Source organism: Hemicordylus capensis, chromosome 2 (genome assembly GCF_027244095.1).
Source record: "Hemicordylus capensis ecotype Gifberg chromosome 2, rHemCap1.1.pri, whole genome shotgun sequence".
NCBI lineage: Eukaryota > Metazoa > Chordata > Lepidosauria > Squamata > Cordylidae > Hemicordylus > Hemicordylus capensis.
The window spans coordinates 38,504,342-38,517,574 of NC_069658.1; the positions used below are offsets into that span (position 1 = coordinate 38,504,342).

A 13,233-nucleotide genomic window follows, 5' to 3' on the forward strand; every position below is an offset into this window, starting at 1 on the left:
GTTCAGTACTGTTTACAATGACTGGTAGCAGCTCTCCAAGATTTCAGGCAGAAGTCTCTCCCAGCCCTATCTGGAGATGCCAGGGAGTAAACCTGGGACCAATGTAATGCTCCCTCTAACAGGGATTCCCAAATAAAGGATATTGCAACTGGGGATGCTGGGAGTTGTAGTCAACAACATCTGGGAATCCCTGTTAGAAGGAACGCTGCCTGGGACCTTCTGTATGTAAAGCAGATGCTCTACTATTGAACTACAGCCCCAGCCCCATTCAAATACAGACACTTTCCTGCACATATAAGCAAACCACAAGAACCAAAGTCTTGCCTTGTGAATCATCCACAGATGCCACAGTCTTCCACTCCAATAGAGTGATTTATTACAGGTGTGGGAACTCCAATGGGCACTTGTTGTCCCTCAGCTAGAACAGTTTCCTCATGCATTGCAGCAGGAAGGGCTGTGCATTTCTTCATGAGAGTGAATGGGCTGGCCCAGCTGAAATTAGTGCGAAGCCTAACACGTTATAGTTATCCACGTGTACAATGGATCATACAAATACATTTTCTGGACTGCCACATCTGAGTAGGGATGTACAAACAGGTTGGTTTCCGAACCTGTTTGACATCAAACTGGTTCAGTTTGATGGTTCGATATCAGACTGAACACACACACACCCCGATTCAGTTAGATATCGAACCGAAAGGCCACCTCTACCACTGGCCTGTTCAGGGGCTTCTAAGTAAAAAAAATTTTAAAAAATTACTCACCCCCTCCAGGGGGGCTTCTCCAGAGGGGGAACCTCCGGAGGGCCCCCCTCTGGCCTCGGAGAAACCCCCCGGTTTCTCCGAGAATCCCCCCCCCGGACCAGACCAGGGGGGGAGATTTTGGGAGGTGGCAAAATCAAACATACCAGGTCCGGTTCGAGTCCAGTTCGGACTCAAACCAAACAGTTCTGTGTACACCCCCTATATCTGAGTTCAGAACTACACTGCAGAACTACAGTGATACTTATTCCAGATGACTCCCACTGACTGGAATGCTCTGGAGCATGAGGTTTAAGTTATAAGGATAGCAATGCAGAATAAGCACTAAACGAATGTCCCATATATTGAGGCTGTTCTCACAAGCAGCCAAGCCTGAGATCCATGAGGCTCCCGACCATGCTGCAGTGCTAAACCCAGTGCGGCAGCCCGGCTGTTAGCAAAGGCACCCTTAGTCCAGCTCCTGGGAGCGAGCGTCAGCACGAGCGGCTTGCTTGTGCTGATGGGTGCCTAGATCACCTCTCCCCTGGGGGGAATTCCCCAGCTCACTGCACTTGGTGCACAGTGCACGGGGATTCTCGGAGGCCAGGACAACAAGCTCCGTGCTCCCACCAGGCAAACAGTGATCATGGGGGGGGGGGTGGAGGAAGGGCAAGGTTTGGGAAGCCTTCCCCCCCCCCACCTGCCTAGTAGGTCTTAGCTCTGAAATTCTTACTTACAACTCTGAAACCCTTACAACTCTGAAAGGTGGGTGCATATTATGTTCCCCATGTTAGAGATGGGGCAGGAAGAGGGCTGAGGCTGAACGTTAATGGCCAGTTTAAGGCTATCCAGGCCATTTGTAGCTCAACTGAGATTTAAACCAGAAGCTTTCTTCTAGAGTCCATGCTCTTAATGACAACACTTCACCAATTCAGAATCTTTACCTGTAGAATAAGTAAATACACTTTACATTTTGAATTTGGCTGCAGTCATTGGCTTACCTGTCCTGCAGCATAATGCAGGTGGTACAGATCCACTGATGCTGCCGAGTGGCAGTACCAGCACTCTTACATGATCACACCTTGTACACTACTTCCATTGGGAATAATGGAAGTAGCATGCAGCAGGCAATTACACAAGAGTCAGCCGTGCTGCTTCTGCCCTCTTGCATAGCAGTGCCACTGGGTGATTTAGAGCCCCTCAGCAGGATGAGTGTGTCTAAACTGCCTGTGATATGTTGCAGGACATGTAAGCCACCGCCCTATCCACCCCCAGCACAGTACCTCCAGTGACTGTTGCTGGTGTCTATCTTATGTTTCTTTTTAGATTGTGAGCCCTTTGGGGACAGGGATCCACCTTATTTATTTGTTATTTCTCTGTGTAAACCATCCTGAGCCATTTATGGAAGGGTGGTGTAAAAATCGAATGAATGAATGAATGAATATGCTCCTTTCATCAACTGAGAATGGTACATAGTTGTTTAAATAGCTGTTTTTCTCAGTGCAATGCAGAAAAAGGACCCAATCCTTTCCTGATCACTGCTGCCATGTTAAAAAAGGCAACAACATAAATACATGTGTTCCAGTCTTGGGAGAGAGATGTATTTTGTTCTCAGGTATCTATTCTAGAGTAATAACTATACAGTGAAAATTGTCCCTGAGATGCATTACCAGGATTGATTTAGTTTTTTAGTTTAGTTTTTAGTTTAGCTGCATTTTGCTTCCCCCCCCCCAGTATACCTAAACACTACTTTATGATAACAAGCAAAAAACATATTTTAGTAACTCACACACAATATTAAAGAAAATGCTATTATGAAACACCAGAAAACATATTGACAAAAATGTATTTTAATGGTTTCTATGACTGTCAGAGACAGCTAGCACTAGCCAAACGGTAAAAGATCATTCCAATTGACTGCATATACCACTTTTATTCATGTGGCTTTTAAAAACTGTTACTGTGTTCTGCCACAGTACATGCCAAACTCATGTCAACACGTTTACCTGATGTAAACCTACTTCACAGGGTTGTGACTAACCTACTTCACAGGGTTGTTGTGAGGAGAAACTTAAGTATGTAGTACACCACTCTGGGCTCCTTGGAGGAAGAGCGGGATATAAAATGTAAAAATAAATAAATAAATAAAAATGTATTGCATTTCAGATCTTATGTTTGCTCTATTTGTATTTTATTTATGTTTACTCTATTTATGGATTTTTTTAATGTTCAAGAAGAGAAAGCCATAGAAAGAGCCTTCAGCTTCAAAAACAAAATACATCCAGGAAGAAGGAAAAACTTAAAATCACAATTAGCATATATCTAAAGCAACTTTGTTCATTTCCTATACATTCTGAAAGATACTAAAATATCCTTCAAGAGGACAACTGAATTTCAATATGCTACACCAATGCCTGAGGTTCTTTATCCACTAGCAGTTACAACAAGTTGCAGATCAATTATCATAGAAGGTGAATGCTATGCAAGGCCCACTCCCATTATAGTTTAGTCACGTTTTTCATTTTCATCCCATAAAAAGAGACACACAAGGGGCTGTCCATTAAGTACATCATACTTTTAAAGGCCGTTTACACTCTCCCCACCAATCACACTTTGCCCTATTTTAACCAGTGATCAGTTTGCTGCCCCCCTTTCAGATGCGTGAAGTACTTCCTGGATGGTCCCTGAGTAAGCATTATGCATAAAATAGAAAGATAGTGCCGGTACATTTTCTACTGCATTTGAGAGGAAAATCCACTGAAATCCATGTTTTCCTTAGGTTGTCATAATATGGATCCCAACTGCTTCTGAAAACAAGTGGATTTTTTCTTCTTCCTCCACTGTGTGTGTGAGTGTGTGTGTGTGTGTGTGTCTGTGTTATATTCCAGACTTCTTTCCACTGTATCCCAGGATCCTGTTACTGAAGGAGTTATCCCAATTTCACTGAAAGCAAAACAATTTCCAAGGAAGCAGGATAGAAAGCATTGGAGTTTACATCAGGGGTGTCACACACAAATGGGTTCCACTCTCTTCACCCAAGCAAACGTTTAGAGTTACCAACATCATTTCGCACCCAGACCTCCACAGATTTGAGGAGAGAAGGGAGCCAGCAGTGGAACTTCTGCTGCTTAGCAATGTGTATGCTGCTTAGCATACTTCCGCATCTCGCTTGCCATAATTCCTTCATCAGTCAACACCAGTATTGCCAGCTCTACCACCAGAAAATTGAATTTTCTGGGGAAATCTGAACTGGAAAATTTCCGGAAAATTCCCCATGCAAATTTCCCTCACTTGCATAAAATCTGCATTCACCCACACCCCCACACCGCTCAAAAAACCCTACTACACAATTTTCCTGATGCCCTAAATAAATTGTGATCTGATTTGGCATGCTATTTGACTTTTTTAAAACAAACAAACAAACAAACAAACAAACAAACACACACACCTCCATCATATTAATTTCCCCTTATTATATCTCTAAAGTTTTCCAAATGCCCAAGTAGAAATTTTAGAAATGGAAAATTTTCTATGGGAAAATTTCCCAAATCCCACCCCACATTTCTGACAGTCACCTGCAGCTCACAACTCCGGATCAACAACACTTCTATACCATGCATCATGGCTGGACCGCCAAAATCTTCTCACAAGCCAAAATGCCAGAGGCTGCCATCATTTTCCTTTCAGTGCAAACGCTGGTAGATTGGAGATTACATAATTTGTATACTCCTTGACATTTCTGCTGCTAATTTAAGTGGGACTGAGGAGAGGCTGATGCTGAAGCATGTAGTATCTGCCACTGATAGGTGAGTCCCTTTGCCTTACTAAGGGCATCTTTGCCTAGCCATGAAGTTGGTTCAATAATCTGTATGGAGTGTAATGAGGCTTCATTAGGGATCCCAGGGGCCTAAAAAGTCCCCAGGCCTGATGTTTGACAGCCCTGGTCAAAATATTTATGTGCAGTTCACATATCCCCGTTCATTAGTAACACCAAAATTGAAATAACTTGTGTTAGGCAGCTTTGACAATCAAGGCTTGGAGCAAAAGTTAATGGTGTATGGAATATCATTAAAAGGCTGGACAGAGTTTATCTCCCTGCTCACAAACCTCCTGAACATCTGCCTAAGGAAGTCAACTGTTGGCAGCTGTTCATAATCACATTACAAGGTTTCTTGGCCAGAAGAAACATTCTAGATGGAAACCAAAGAAGGAAAACAGCAGAGTGTTGGGCAGTAAAACAAAGCAATGCGCAAAACAATGCTGAATATATGTAAACACACACACACTCAAACAAAAATGGGAATACTTTGCAAAGTTTCGACTCTCAGACCTGCTGCTGTTTGCAAGTATTCAGTGGACTGTGGGGATCCCCACAGAGATGGGTGGCCGCTTTTCATTGCTACCCCACCAGCTTCAAGCAGCCAGCATTGGCAGGCGAGCAAAAAAAAAGGGGGACGCCACCGTGGGCAGCTGCTCACCTCCCGCTGCTTCTCACACGCAGCCAAGATTGGGCTTGGCTGCCTTACTCCAGTCTTGGCTGCATGTGAGAACAGCCTCAGAGTCTGCTGTGATGTCTGAAATGGGCAAAAAGGCTGATTTGCTACTCTAGCTGCCACTAGCCAGAAGTTGCCTCCAAACCATAATTTGAAGCCATTATTTGAAGTAGGCCTGCAGCAATTCTGGTTAGCACTTAAGAACAATTTGCGGACTTGAATGCTACAATGCCTGGTTTTGCAAACCAGAAAAATCAAGGGGGAATCTGTGTGTGAGAGAGAGGAAAAGACAGTGCACAAGTACATGGCATGTTTTCGATACTCCAAACTCTGGTTTGGAAGGTTAAGAAGGTAATGTGTAAACCGAGGCCTGATTTTTCTTCCATGATGAAATACAAATTTTCTATTTACTTGCTCATAAATAGAATTCTGTGAGTTTCCTGTTTTGAAGTTGGCATACTCATACTCTAGCAATGCATACCTTTAGGTATTTATGCACACACTGGCAGTGACGTTCTTGAACACTTTCACACATCATGTATTAAGTTCAATTTTGATACCTGGGTATTGAACAAGCCATTTTTGTAGGTTAATTCAGTATCTCAGCAACAATAAAACAATTTTTTTCCTTTATTGGTTCTTCCACACAATATTTAGGCACTATGTCTGACAAGGCAGCCTGGAATTTACAAAATGCTGAGTAAGAGTTTGACATTAATTCACACAGGTTTGCAGTATAAAAATCTGTATCTACTTATATAAAAGTTCCATTGGTGTAAATGAAACAGGCATTCAACTATGGGTTCTTTATAGCAGGTTTTGACAAGTTTTCTTTGGATCTAGGAGCCAGATAATAGTCACTTGACAAAATTATTGGACTTTATGATGGACGTTATGGACGGGGAAGGTAAATGGGCTCCTTTTTACAAATAATATACAAATAATATAGAAACAGGGCTGCATGGGACAAATGAAGATTTTATTAAATAACTCTACCTCTGAAAATCCTAGTCTAGACACCACAGTTAAATTTTTAGGCAACATAACTCCCTGGCACTTGGGATTTGTCAATCCCTACTTGTTTATGGACTATTTCTTGCAATGTAAATAGAGGTTTTGCTCTTGTATGGACTGAATGTGCACATCTATGTGATAAATAGCTACCTCATTTAATCATGTCCCCAGTGGCCCATTAGCATGTGAACATTCAAGAGCAACAACTACATTTATTGAAATAATGTACAAGGATAGCCTTGCTAATTGGCACTGGGTTTTTTAAAAAAGAAATATGGAATTTTAATTTTCACAGAGAGATAATAAAATAAGGTAATACCATATAGAAAAAGACCACCTAATGGCACAGTGGGGAAATGACTTGACTAACAAGCAGAAGGTTGCCAGTTCGAATTCCTGCTGGTACTCTATCAGGCAGCAGCGATATAGGAAGATGCTGAAAGGCATCGTCTCATACTGCACGGGAGGAGGCAATGGTAATCCCCTCCTGTATTCTACCAAAAGAAAACCACAGGCCTCTGTGGTCACCAGGAGTTGAAATCGACTTGATGGCACACTTTACCTTTATATAGAAAAAAGACACAACAAATCTCCTCTATTCATCCATTTAGAAATTGACTCTAAACTCCTTTAAAACAATCGGTCAACTTTATCATATCTTAATAAAGTGAGTTGACTTTGTCATGCTTACAATATCCCAGATATATTTATCCATCCGTGTACAGCTGGGAAGGATGAGCTATACCAGTGGCTGGCTGCCAGTACTTTTCACACTAAATCTGCAGTCATTTCCATGCGTTCCATAGAAATACAGCTTTCAAGATAACCCAATAAAACAACTAATGGATTTCTCCAATACAGGTGAACACTGTTATCCTCAGGGGTTCTGTACCACGGGGGAACCGCAGATAATGGGGCATTAAAAGTCAATGGGATTGGGGCAGGAGGTGGGTAGGTTCCTGGAGGCTGGAAAATGGGCGAAAAAAGGAATGTGAAAAAAGTGCCCTACCCTGCTCTACAAATCTCCAGCTGTCCAGGAATGCCACCCTCCCCAGACCCAAATGCCCCATTTTTCAGTTAAAAATCACCGGGGGGGGGGATGCTGTTTAAACAACAAATGAGCCACAAAATTGCTCCTCTTTACAAAATGGCAGCTGGAAATAACTTCTGAGGTCATTTCCAGCCACCTAGGAACCACGGTTATGTGGGTTTTAACCCTTTTGTGGATGATGAGGTTGGGTGTCAATTAGGCGCCCATGGATATGTGGAACCGTGACTAGCGGTACTGCATATAGCAAGGTCCACCTGTATTGTAAAGCTTACAATCTATCCCGTTTTTTGAATTATACCATGAATTTTTCTAACCCATTTTTTAAAAAAACTATCCAAGCTAATGGCCATCATCACAACTTGTCACTTCATTCTCGCAATGGAAGGAAATAAATGCTGGGCCCCCTCAAGGATCTGAATAGAGATCAGAGCTATCCAATACATTAAGTAATGATGCTTCCTTTCAGACTCGGAATTGCTGCAAGCATAATATGCAAACTCTATTTAAGGGCTGATATGCTATGCAGGGCAGTGGATATACAGAATGCAATGAAGAATGCATGGAATCCAATTCAGCATCCATTCTTGTTAAAGTATGTATTTATTGCACTTTGTAAGTCATCTTTCCAGCTTCAGACAACACAAAGAGATACAAATCCAAAAATGAAACCTGATTTTAAAAGCATATTTCAAATAACCAGCCTAAACAAGAACAGCAAAGACTTCAGCAAGTACCATCCAATGTGCCTCACCTAGGCCACCAAATGCCCAATGTCCCACTTCCTATGAGCCCCTATATAAAGCATCAGCCACATGTGCAGCTACTACAAGAGATGGGTCACCATGTTGATGCCTGATCAATCAGAAACTGCATGCATGTGCTTTTCCTTCCACACAAAAAGTGGTGGGATTGCATGAACCGCAGGGATGATGAAAGACATGTTTCTGTCTGAGGCAAATGACAATATCACACACACACAAACCCATCTGCAGGTGGATACTCGGCATTCTTAGGCCACGCTGCTGAAGGGAAGAAAGGAAGGAAGAGATGTACCCCAGAGGGGCGAGGAGGGGAAACCCAACAGCTTGCCCCAGTGGAGTGAGGAAGGAAGGTGGCAGGGAACAGAGGTCCATGGAGTGGCATCTGGAGAGGTGGGAAGCTGGAGACTGACACCCCTGATGAGCAGGGCCTCCCAATATACCATGGTTCATATGTTCCTTCCCTCAAGCAGCTTTTGTGAAACGGCTGATGTGCATGGGTAATTTTTAAATGAAAGGACATAGCCTTTATCAACCAATGAAAGATATATGGTGAGAAGTGTCGAGGGCTGACTTTCAATAGATTGCAGTGAGGGAGCTGCTTGAGGGACTGAACCGGGATAAGGTCCAATTATGCAAGGAGGAGGTCAGTTTATGTAGATATAACATTCGGAAAGGAAGGTAGGCATCCAGATACTCAAAGGGTCAAGGCAATTATGGAATTGCCCATCCCTGAGTCCCAGAGTGCCTTGCGTAGTTTTTTTGGGTGTAATGAATTTCTCCAGGGATTTTATTCCAGACTTTGCCTCTATCACTAAACCCCTTTATAATCTCCTGAAAAGGGATGCAGAATATGTTTGGGATCCAGATTGTTAGCAGGCTTTTGAAAAGTTAAATCTGTTCTTAGTCAAGCAACAGTGTTGGCATACTCCAATGGCTCAGACCCATTTCACATTCAGTTAAACTCGAATGAGAATGTTTTTGCAGCTGTGTTGTACTAGGAAGGAGGTAGGCCTAAGATGAAGCGTCCTATAGCGTATGCTTCAGAGGGCCATCTTCAACTCTGCAATAGGGAGTTCCAAAGGGCAGGTGTCACACCTAAGAAGGCCCCGCTGTGTCTCCTCTACAATCTCACCTCAGTAAGTGGTGGAACTGCCAAACGAGACTCTCTAAGAGATCTCAAGGCATGTGGAGGAGATACTAAAAAGGGTAAATTGTGAATCTGGTCCACAGACTTCATGGGAGATTTCAAGTTATTTACTTATTGCTTATTTCAATTTATTTTCCTTTTTGTGCCCACAGGATCAGATCAGGTAAGAAAGCATTTTAAAGTAATGAACACAAATTACAAAGCATATCAAAAATTAAATATGTGAAATTACTGCAGTGCATCAAATTCTCCTGAAGCAGTTCTCAGTGTTTCAGAACCTTGAGGCATAAAAGGTTTATCTTCTATTGAGGAAGATGGCATTTCCCATGTATGCTTTTATGTATTCTAAGGTATAAACCTTTATGCTCTCCTTTTACTCTCACATTCACTTTCAAGTAACAGAATATCCTGCAGCAAAGACCAGAAAGTAGAACAGGTCTAAAAACTTGGAAGCAACTATTGTGATATGTTAATTTTTAGAAGAGTATAGACACTGACACTGTCATCAGATATTTCAGTGACGTGGAGAGAGCTGTCAGTTGACGAAGGCAATATTCTTAAATTACAGTGAAACAAAGTACTGCAACATTCCATAGTAGTTTTCTACATGTATCCTAAAGTGCAAATGAACCCGAAGTTCTAAAACAGCAATATGCATTGAAAAATGATATGAAAGTTCTAATTTCAGCATCTTATTTTCAACCATGAAGAATGACTCAAGAATAAAAATTAGGCTATTTGTAGTTGCTTAACAGCAGCTCTCTATAAATTCTGAACTATATTTTCCACAAGTAGCTATACTTCTAGCAAACTTTGAATCTGAAAACTGTATAAAACATATAATGCCTAATACACTGGACAGAATATCACACATTCAAAACTAAAATTCTTCCTTTTCATGTGAATGGAGATTTAAAACTGTAACGTCTGGAGAAGGAAAGGAAGGAGATAAATGACTAATTTGGCACTTTGCAACTCAGTCTATTTTTGGGGTTCTTAAACATTTTTGCATGTATGGACCATATTTTCATAAGGCTCAGTAAAAACTGGCGAAAAATAAGTAGGATAATTATGTTCAAGAACTTTGATCTGGCTCACCAGGAAGCAAATGCACTTCAGTGCAGCAAAGGCTTTCCATGGACCACCTGGACCTACCCCAAGGGCAGGGGCGTAGCTATAATTGAGCGAAAGGGTTCAAAGAACACCGGCCCCTGGCTCCTAAAGGCCCTCCAGCTCCATCCTTCCCTATTTTCTTCATTATCTCCCTCACTCTGGGGGGCCGCCAGAGAGAGGGATAAACACGAGCCCCCTCTTCCCTAGCTACGCCCCTGCCCAAGGGGTCCAGGTACCCCAGGTTAAGAACCCATCTATTTCTTTAAAGAACATCTGGTAAAAGTCATATAATCAGCTCTATCTGTTTTGTAGGGAGGAGGGGGAAAGCAGTTACTGGAATCTACCTCTCTCCCCATCCCCACCATCCAAATAAATGATCAATGGTGTTACAGCTGAAAGCATCAGCCATTTATTTGTTGACATGTGTGTCGCTCTGATCCAGCAAAGACCAATGCATGCAACTTTGGTAGCTGTTCATTTTTTTAGACTAACACAGCACCCTTTTGCATATGCAGGGTCTAATCTGCTAATAAATACATGAATGAATCAATCAACTCATCCATCCATCCGTGTGCAGAAGTCAGATACCAAGCACAAACTCTCCCTGCTGGCTGGGGATGAATACATAAGATTTTTCTATATCAGAAAATAGCTGGCATATTTTTGGAACACAAATCAGGCAGCTGCATGCAACTGAAAAGTCTGTCTCACATCAACAAAAATACTACCTGAAGCATTTGGTACTGTTTTGTATCTCCTAGTAGCCTGATATGTATATTATCTATTTGCTCATATGGAAGACAATACACATACATCTGTATAAACCAAACCAGGATATAAAAAAGTAAGATTTGAATGGGATTTATGGTTCATTAGTCTTACAATAAAACATTGTGTTTCCTATATAATTGGATCTATATAAACATCAATAAAGAAGGCTGCCAGATTTGACTTTTGCCAGTAAGTCCTGTCCATGAATGATTGATTATTCATTAAATATTTTATCTACTGGTTCTCAAGGAAGAAATGTCTGTAACACATGTTGTTTCATTTCACTTATAAGGTGCAGATTAGGAAAGTATGGTCATTTCCTAAAACAATCATTTACGCACCGATCCTAAAAATATTTACTTGGAAGTAAGTCACACAGCTTTCAGTCTGAAAATGTGGAAGGAGCTGTGCTTTATTATTCCAGACTAAAACAAACTTCAAAGCAATTCCCCATGGAATTAAAGAGCTAAATCTGGCTGTTATGTATTATGGAATGGAGCATAGACTGCTCAATTTCTAAATTCAACAATTTGCCAAACATCTTTAAATGTTTTTATCCTTATTTTAAAACAATTCATTTTTCTATTTTAATGTATTGATTCAGATTTGATATTCTTACATCAAACTAATCTTCAAAACTTCATAAATAAGTTTTTTATTGAGAAGGTAAACATTAGATGATCAGATTGAAAATGTGTGTTTCATGAAATACTGACTAGAAGAATTATAGTTCAATATGATATCACACATTTTCTTTGCACTATAAGGAGGCCTTGGACAAAACTACAGATTGACAGAACCACCACCCATGCTACAAACAATTCAGATACCTGAATGACTTTAAAAAGAGAAATCTCTTCTTGTTCCTTGGAGACGGACGAGGAGGGGCAGCTATTCCCAGTGGATCCCAAGCAACGGCCATTTGCCAGGACTCTGACAGGGCAGACTGGCAGCAGGACGTGCTTCTTCAGAGAGGCACCGCGACAGAACCAGAGGTGCCTTACACTAATCATGAAAGCACTTGTAGCTCTCCGAGGGAATGTCCTTTCCTTGGGCTGTGTGTTGGCAGGACTGAGTCTGGCTGTGAGCACAAGGTAGAAAGGATAACCGGGATTTCCTGCAGCGTGACAAATGCCCTGAACAAGAACACTGGCTGCTTTCAGGGCCTTATCTCATTATTAAAGTGAGAAACTCTTGTGGTAAAGCTGTTTATAAATATAGCACTGATTAAAAGAGAGCAATGACATGTGTTGCTGAAAAGTACACAGAGCAGAGGAGCAAAGTGCAGAAAGAGTTAACAGCCCCATTGTCCTTTCCTACAATTTTTTTTTAAACCCAGTCTAACTTAAGGGTGTGTGTGTGTGTTTTGTTTAAACAACGTATTTATGCATTTAAGCTAAAATCAAACAAAGGGGAAATACAATAAGCTAAAATCAAACAAAGTGGAAATACAATAAAGTCATTCTCATGACCATTATTGGGGTGGGCAACCTACCTTTCCCCCAGACGATCGTCACCCTCTGTGTGGTGCATGGCTCACGTGCCCACACCATCTGAGCAGCATGGATCTATGGAGGTCGGGGAAATGAAGCCTGGCCTCCAGGTATCCCTAAATGCACCACACGAGGAGTGTGATACATGGAGGGATTGCCCCTCAAACTGGGCACTCTGGGTGCCAGGCTCTGTGTCCACTCGGGCTCCATACAACCTGAGCATACACACAACCCCATACCTGGTTAAAGTTTAATGGGCGGGTACAATTCCCGGGCTACCCGAGGAGGCAGCTGATCCTGGTGCTTCACACAAGCAACCCTACCCAGGGTAGGCCTGCCCTAGCCTGAGTGGGGCTGTTCTTGTGAACAGCCTCAATTACTCAGTGGTAATGGGAAAACAGTGACCTATATAGCTTAGGGATGGTTTACAACCAGTCACCAGCTCAAAATCCTGTACATATGGTTGGGTCAGGAAGCCTGGTAGCCCATCCTATACCTGCATGCACGATGCAGCATGCAATACATCTATGCATGTCCATGGACACACTCACTGGACATGGTCCTTCTCCTCAAAGGAGCACGGAAGCAGAATGGGAATGAAGTGTATACATTTTACTTTACACATGATACTGGATGTGTGGTGGAGAAGG

At 42.0% G+C, this 13,233-nt stretch overlaps 1 protein-coding gene across 20 annotated transcripts in view; it reads right to left on the reverse strand.

The window, feature by feature from the left end:
* PDE4D (phosphodiesterase 4D) overlaps window positions 1-13,233 on the reverse strand; it is a 990,732-nt gene that overhangs the window by 267,471 nt on the left and 710,028 nt on the right. Inside the window, exon 1 of one of the 20 annotated variants that reach the window (XM_053289930.1) lies at window positions 11,921-12,014. The exons of the other annotated variants lie outside the window; for them this stretch is intronic. Coding sequence (XP_053145905.1) covers window positions 11,921-12,012 — 92 coding nt within the window. The 5' untranslated portion in view covers window positions 12,013-12,014. Of the gene's footprint in view, window positions 1-11,920; window positions 12,015-13,233 lie in introns of those variants that run through there. 20 annotated transcript variants of the gene reach the window in all.